General features: G+C 32.3%; 1 protein-coding gene across 2 annotated transcripts; it reads left to right on the top strand.

Annotated features, from left to right (window-relative positions):
* Positions 1-2,956: 2,956 nt before the first annotated feature.
* On the top strand, positions 2,957-6,730 carry LOC102585401 (GDSL esterase/lipase EXL3-like). Of its 2 annotated transcripts, none has more exons than XM_015312361.1 (4): positions 2,957-3,286; positions 4,381-4,511; positions 5,947-6,202; positions 6,351-6,730. In XM_015312361.1, exons 1-4 carry the CDS (start codon positions 3,229-3,231, stop codon positions 6,542-6,544), a joined length of 639 nt encoding a protein of 212 aa, XP_015167847.1. In that variant the 5' UTR covers positions 2,957-3,228; the 3' UTR covers positions 6,545-6,730. The 2 variants fall into 2 exon arrangements, with proteins under 2 accessions (XP_015167847.1, XP_015167848.1); XM_015312362.1 differs by having other exon boundaries at positions 6,337-6,432.
* Positions 6,731-7,811: the final 1,081 nt, after the last annotated feature.

Genomic DNA, 7,811 nt, shown 5'->3' with positions numbered 1-7,811 from the left:
AATTTCCTTAAGGATACATTGTGCATTTATGTAACACCCTGACTTTTCGAAACTCTAACTTAATTTTCATTTTCGTGGCAAGACGAAGAGTGATAATAAATTAGTAATGATGTGGTATGTCATATTTCAAGTGCTCAAGGGTCGTATCTTAATTTTTGAAGTTAAGCGAGTTTAGTAATAAAAGTTAGCAAAAGTTATCGTAAGTTCCTATTTAAAGATATCTCTGAAATTCAGTACAAATGTCTCTGAGATTTTCTCCCAATCTAAAAAGAGTTAGAGGACCCATAACCTATCAAATCGAAGGTCTATGAGTCTAGTTTTCCAAGCATCAAATTGTTCCTTCATGCAACATCAGAATAGAGAGATAGTCACTTTTATGTACCGACTGCACATCAGAGATGGCTAGTGGGGCTCCTAAGTCGGTGGAACTTTATAAAATAGCATCTTCTTCATTTTTTCTCATTCCAGCTCGTAAGAAACCCAAAAAAACAGATAATTACTCCTCAAATCATACTTTTATGTTCATGATCTCTCCTTGGTTCTTTAACAAAAATTGATCTACATCACAAGCTCATCGTTTTGGTATAGTTTTCATTGTGAATTGTGCGGTGTAGCTTCGTGGAGGTTGTGGCAGCAGGGTTTTATCTGTGGTTTGAGTTTGTTCAGGTATTTTGGGTGTGTATATAAAGTTAAGAATCATCTTTTATCGGTTTATAAATACCTTAGGCCTTGGATAGTAATTTACGATAGGAATCTGTATCAATTGTAAATTGTCGTAGTGATTCTTGTCCTTAATTATTGATTGAGATTATTCTCCTTTTTTGGTGTTTTAGGGGTGCAGGCAGAGGTATTATTCAGCATAAACTCTAAATAAAAAGGTATGTTAAGGCTATTCCCTTCGTTCGGCATGTTTTCTTAAAGTTTGTGAGTGATATAATAGGATTGTTATCATTGGTGAACTCATAGATATAATTGTGAGTTGTTGGATGATTAAATGGTTATAATCCTTCATTGTCGGGACTCGTAATATATTAATAACAGCCCTATGTTGGGAACGACTTAGGGACTCTTTGTATAGATTATTTATAGCTAAACTGCTCGCCTTTAGCCTATTGAATTGTTTGTTATTTCCCTTGGGGCTAGTGTAGTTAGCTATAGAGATATGAACTGCCTATGGGGTTATGTTGTTGGCTAAGAGGACTATGTTGTTTCCAAAGAGGGCTATGTGTTGCCTACGGGATTATATTGATGTCAAAGAGGGCTATGTGTTGCCTTCGGGGCTATATTGATGCCAAAGAGGACTATGTGCTGCCTACCGGGCTATGTTAATGCCTAAGAGGGATGTAAACTACCTACGGGGCTATGTTGATGCCTAAGAGGGATGTAAACTGCCTATGGGGCTATTTTGTTACCTAAGAGGGCTATGCGCTACTTATGGGGCTATATCATTGCCTAAGAGGGCTATGTGACTTCCTACATAGACAAGGGGCTAGCGATAGAGGTATACAGATTGATTTGACACCTCCTGTGCTTATGTGGGCCTAGGTAGGTGGTCTTGTTTATTATTTGTACATGCCGAACTTATGGAGGCTTGATTAGGTTGTTGTTTGATTATTTTTGTATGTTAAGATTTAGTAGTAGGTTAGTATGCTTATATTATTTTTTATTTCTTTACATGATTACTTTTGATATATTATGATACTTGTTCATTTAGTCTGTTGCCTTTCATACTCGGTACATTATTTTGTACGGATGCCCCATTGTCTGGGGGCGCTGCATTCATGCCTGCAGGTAACGAAAGACGACTTGATAGACCTCCCCATCAACACAAGTGAGTTCCAGTAGGTTGGCTAGCCCCTTTCTTCCAGAGTTGCCAGAGTATAAAGGTTTGTTGGATTTTGTTGTATATAGTTTTTTGGTAGGTCGGGGACTTTCCCAACCAAGTTTTACTACTCTTAGAGGCTTGCAGACTAGTGTGTTGGGTTATATAGCCACGTTATTGTCCATGTTGACCTGATTTGTTAGTTGGCTGAAGTTTAGTGATGGTTTGGTTTATTGTCTTGATACATAGTATTTCTTAGCTTCTGTATCTAGAGATCATGACGGCTTTGAGAGCTCATATAGCTTTTACATTTTTCTAGATATCATGGTGGCCTCGACGGCCCAAACAGGATTTATGTGCTAGCTGACTATTTTTTTTATATGAACTGTGGGAATAGTTATATCCTTTATAGAGTTATTGACAGGGGCCTTGCCGGTCAAGGACTTATTTTTAAGCCGAGATATACCCGTTTGTTTTCTTAACTACATGTGGCTTCTATCTGCTATTAGCAAATGGTTCAGCAGGATCGGCTCAGGCCCAAGTTTTGACAATAGGTGCCAGTTGCACCACTTGAGTTTGGGGCGTGAAAATTTAGTGGACTTAATTTTCTTCTTATCGATATAATTTTTGATTTATTACAGATTTTATTTTCTTTACTAATTTTAACTTTCTGATATTGAAAATATGTTTTAAACCTTGTTGTTTCTTACGAAGTGCTGCAAAGTTATTATTATTGATACGGAATAATAACATAAATTAGTTCTCAAACACAAAAGTGAATATTTGTTAGGATTATTTAGCATATTTACTCTCGAAATAAAACACAAAGTTAAACAAATTAAATCATGGACGTATAAATACACCAAACGTCATGGTAGGTAAGGAGAAGAAGAAACCTTTTTATGTAGTTATAGTTTTGTCACCTTCTAACGTGACTAAACAAGGCAAAAGCTTTAAAAGGTCTCAAAAAGTGCGTTATTAGTTGACAAGGACCTTTATCTCATGTATTTCATGATTATTTCCTCTACCAAGACATATGAACTCCATTAGTTTTCTCTAACATGTATTAATTAATAACTACTATATCCTAATATAACTTAATATAGAATTAAAAAACCTAATAAAGACCAATTGAACAAGATCTTAATTTAGTCAATAACGTATATATCTATCTATAAATAAACAACTCTCCCCCTCCCCAATATTACTACTCAAATATTAATTAAAATGTTGTCCTCTTTTTTGGTGTTTTTGTTAATATTGTTATTTGTTGGCTGTGAAGGAAAGGTGGAGAATGGATCTGTGACGGCTGTTTTTATTTTGGAGATTCGATCGTTGATCAAGGAAATAATAATAATATTTCTACACTCATTAAATGTAATTTTGAACCATATGGTAAGGACTTCATGGGTGGAAAACCTACTGGAAGGTTTACCAATGCCAAGACTCCCTCTGACTTGATAGGTATGTATAGTTAAATTATCGTACTATTTTGTTACAGTTATTATTTCTTATTTTTTTCAAAATGTTTATCATGCTTTTTTTAGTATTTGTTTTGATATGCTTTTTTTTTTTTGAGTTGATATATTGAAGACAACCTCTTTAGTCTCTATATTTCAAGGTAGGACTATGACCTGTGTATACTAAACCTTCTATATATCCTATTTATAAAATTACATTTGGATATATTAGATATATTGTTGTATCAAAAAAGATATTCTCAAATAGTTGAGTTTCATGGTGGAAATTTTGTTTAATTTGTTTGTTAAAATAGATATTTATGCCTAGATCAAAGTGATTCACTCGTGAATTCCTATATTATAATGTCTAAATTCTCAAACAAAGAAAGAAAAAGATAATGGTAAAAATCAAGGTAGTGGTGGAGTGGTCTGTCTTCTTATTTTCTTGTCATTCTTCGGATTTTAATTTTGATTTTCAGACCATTAAAGTCAAAATTTTGATTTGCGAAAACGAAGTCATCTTTATTAGGAGCGTTTTACCCCTTAATATTAAAATATTTGGAGTGAATTAATTGAATTTAGTCGACCTTAATATCGAATAAGAAAAACAAAAATAAAAAAGAAATTAAATAGGAGGGTGAACAATTTGAGATTCGCTATAGCTTTCTTTGGCAACTTTTATGACATTTTTCATATTTAAATATCAACAACCCAAATTTACTTTGGTAAAAAATGATTTTATCTCACAAGATTTTGCCAAACATTAAAAAGGCGTCCAAGTATATATACGTTCACAGATATTTCTAAAATGATAATCACAATAAAATTGCACATTAAGCACACACAAAAAATAATTTAAAAATTTTGGTCAAATATATGTTAGAACTTCAATTAAAATTTGATTTTTCAAAAATATTCAGAAATCTATGACAAAACGGTAGATAATTAAAATCATTAAATTTGAAATCTTATTTATTTTTTAAAATTTTAAATCAAGTTAAAATCAGAAAAATAAATTAAAATATAAATGTACTATAAATATCATTTGGCTTTATTGATGGAAAATATTGTTCTTCCAACATTTATAATTTATTTCAGTGAATGAACTCGGGATTAAAGAAGTAATGTCAGCTTATCTTGACCCCTATTTGCGAGTTGAAGATCTGAAAACAGGAGTAAGCTTTGCATCAGGAGGTTGTGGATTTGATCCTCAAACCTCTAGTATTGCGGTATTTTATTCACACTTATATATGTTGTTTAATGTTTAATATTTTAGATCAATTAATTAGATAATGTTTAAAAATACATTTGAAATACCATATTTTTGTGAATTCCTATTTTAAGGATTATCTATTCTTTATTTTTACTTGAACTATATCGCCAACTATTTATCAAAACACACCTTATAAATTATTCTTCTAGTCTCTCTTTGCTCCCCCATCCCGAAACTCAATTACTCCCTCCATTTCAATTTATGTGACACTTTTCGAATTTCGAAATTCAAACAAGTATTTTTTTATCGTAAATTTTTCATATATCTTTTAAATATTTTGAATTGTCAATTATTGTAACTTATAGTACTTTTTACGTAGTTTATAAATTCATATGCAAATTCTCGATCAAATTTAAAATGTTTGACTCTCAAAAAGCGAAAAGTGTCACATAAAATAGGACAGAGGGAGTATTAGTTATTCCTTTTTTTCTATCTGAACTATAATGTGTTTCACTTTTCTGAACTATCACCAACTATTTATCAAAACACACTTTAACTACTACTATTAGTTATTCCATTTTCCGACCTGAAGTGATATTCATGTGCAAATTTCAGTCAGTCATACCTCTATCAACACAATTAGATCATTTTAAAGAATGCATTGTGAAGATTAAGGAATTAGTAGGAGAAGAAGAACAAATGACATATTGAGGAATAGCTTGTTCTTAGTGGTAGCAGGCAGCGATGACCTCGCTAACACCTATTTCACCATTGGAATTCGTCGGCTGCATTATGATATTAATGCTTACACTGATCCAAGTATGAATTTTCATCACTAAATATCATCATATATTCTAATGCAACTTATGACATAGTTGGTCAAATTTCTAGTTCATTTGTGTTTGCTTAATAAATTTTAAAGTATTTTTAAGTAATAATTAGTGTTTGATAACCAAGTTTTTTCAAAGTGCATTTTTCCTTAAAACTGATTTTGAGAAAAAAAAATATTTTCTCCTTCCCAATTTATGTGATGTGTTTTGACTTGGCTTGGCTTGAAGTTTAAGAAAGAAATAATTTTCTATTTTTAAACTAGTGGTCTAAATTAAGTTAGAGATATTTGTGTTGTTATAAATTATTTCATAGGGGTAAAATGATCATTTTAAAGCTAAATAATTACTAAATATAGAAATATGTCATTTTTTAGGATTGACAAAAAAAGAAAGTGAGTCACACAAATTGATACACATTGAGTATTTTCTTTTAGCTTTTGAAAAACAACTGTTATTTCTCAGAACCACTTATTTACATTCAAAAGCTTGGTCAACTATCTTACTTTTCTATTTTTGAGAAAAAAAAGAGCATTTTTTACTTTCGAAAAACTTGATCAAACATACTATTAATCTAGTTGTTTAGGTTTCAATCAATGATTGTTTAATTGTTTTTCTTGGAAGGAATTATACAAGTTAGGAGCAAGAAAAATAGGTGTTTTTGGGGTTCCACCCATAGGTTCTTTGCCAGCCCAAAGAACACTTGCTGGAGGTTTCAGTAGAGGGTGCGTTGTGGAATACAATCAAGCAGCACAGTTAGCCAACACTAAGCTCTCAGCTGCAATTGCTTCATTGTCAAAAAATTTACTTCAATCAGTGTTGGTTTTGATTGACATCTACAATCCTCTGCTTGATCTCATTGTCAACCCTCAAAAACATGGTAAACACATATACAATCTTCTTTCAAATCATAGATTTTTTTTAATTGTATATTCAAGTTAGTAAGCATATACTGTTTTCAATTTAATTTGTTTGTCTGATTTTGAATTTATTTTAAAAAAAAAAAATGAATAGTCAATGCATTTCAGGATTTGAAGTAGTAGATAAAGGATGTTGTGGTAGTGGAATGATAGAGACAGTGATTCTATGCAACAAATACAGTGGAACATGTGAAGATAACACAAAATATTTATTTTGGGATAGTTACCATCCCACAGAGAAAGGTTACAGAATTCTTGTTGATCAGATCCTCCAAAAATATGTCAATATTCTTACGACATAAACATGAATTCAATCACGACCAGCTTAGGATGCATTTACAAACATGAATGGGAAGCAAGGTCAATATTCGTCCAACTGTTCTTCATCAGTTTGCTTCATCTTTGAATTTTGTTTTATCGAGATTTTGTACACAACATATTTGTTTTCTTTATTTTGCATCTTTGTAAATCTCCTCTATGTATGTTCCATACATACCATATTTTATGGTGTTTGTAATTTTGAAATAAAAAGATATTCATGTTTGGGAACTTAGTTGGAAAAAGAAAAAAAATTATTGTAGTTTCTCTTTAAACATATGTTATAGATCAAATAGAATCTCAAGCAAGAGATAGATAATAACATCAAGGATACAGCAGGGAAGAAGATATACAACAAGATAAGGTAAGGAAAAACATCCTACAAGAGAATATAACAAACTAGGATCAATTTGCTTTGGAGTTACGTCAACAAAACAAAGAGGAAAAATGTCAAGATCAGCCCAATTAGTAACAGCTCTAACATAGACTAGTTATAGATATCAAGATTGGTGATTGGATTCTGGTGTAACAATACATGTCTATCATGACAAGAATATGTTCAAGACTTATTCAGAAGTAAAAGATTCTGAAAAAGTGTTAATGGGCAACCATAATCCGGCCGAAGTTTTAGGAAAAAGAACAATTGAGATCAATTTCACATCTGGACAGAAGCCGACTCTTGTGATTGTGTTCCATGATCTATAAATGATGAAGAACTTGATTTCTGCTAGCTTACTTTCTAAGAAAGGTTTATGATTGTAATTGAGTCTGATCATGTAATTGTGTCAAAGAGTGATATGTTTATAGGGAAAGGATATCACTGTGATGGTGTAACACCACGGAAATTGGAAAGGGAAAAGTTTCATTTTTGGCACTGAGGTTGTGGTCTACGAGTCCAACCTATGAACTGTAGGAAGAAAGTTGTAGGACTTGATTAGAGATTTGAAAATGATAAGTCTCTGATATTTAACCTAAGAATGGACAGGATGGATCGTACAGTATTCTTGGGGTCGTAGGAGGTACTCATAGAAGTGATCTAGACATAGTGAAATTTTGGGCTTCAACTTGAGGTCTACGGGAGAGGTCTTCGGACCGTAGGATGGATTCGTGGAAATTGGCTGGACTTTTGGGTTCTAATAATTTGTTCTACAGTTGACCAATACGGTCCGTAGAATCTCTTACAGACCGTAGACCTGTCCGGCAGATTTTTATTAAGGATGTTTTGGTCTTTTCCTACCCAATTAACCCCTA

This window comes from Solanum tuberosum, unplaced genomic scaffold (assembly GCF_000226075.1).
Source record: "Solanum tuberosum cultivar DM 1-3 516 R44 unplaced genomic scaffold, SolTub_3.0 scf00197, whole genome shotgun sequence".
NCBI classification, from domain to species: domain Eukaryota; kingdom Viridiplantae; phylum Streptophyta; class Magnoliopsida; order Solanales; family Solanaceae; genus Solanum; species Solanum tuberosum.
Note: the sequence above shows the minus strand (reverse complement) of the source record. Positions and strands in the feature narration are given on the sequence as shown.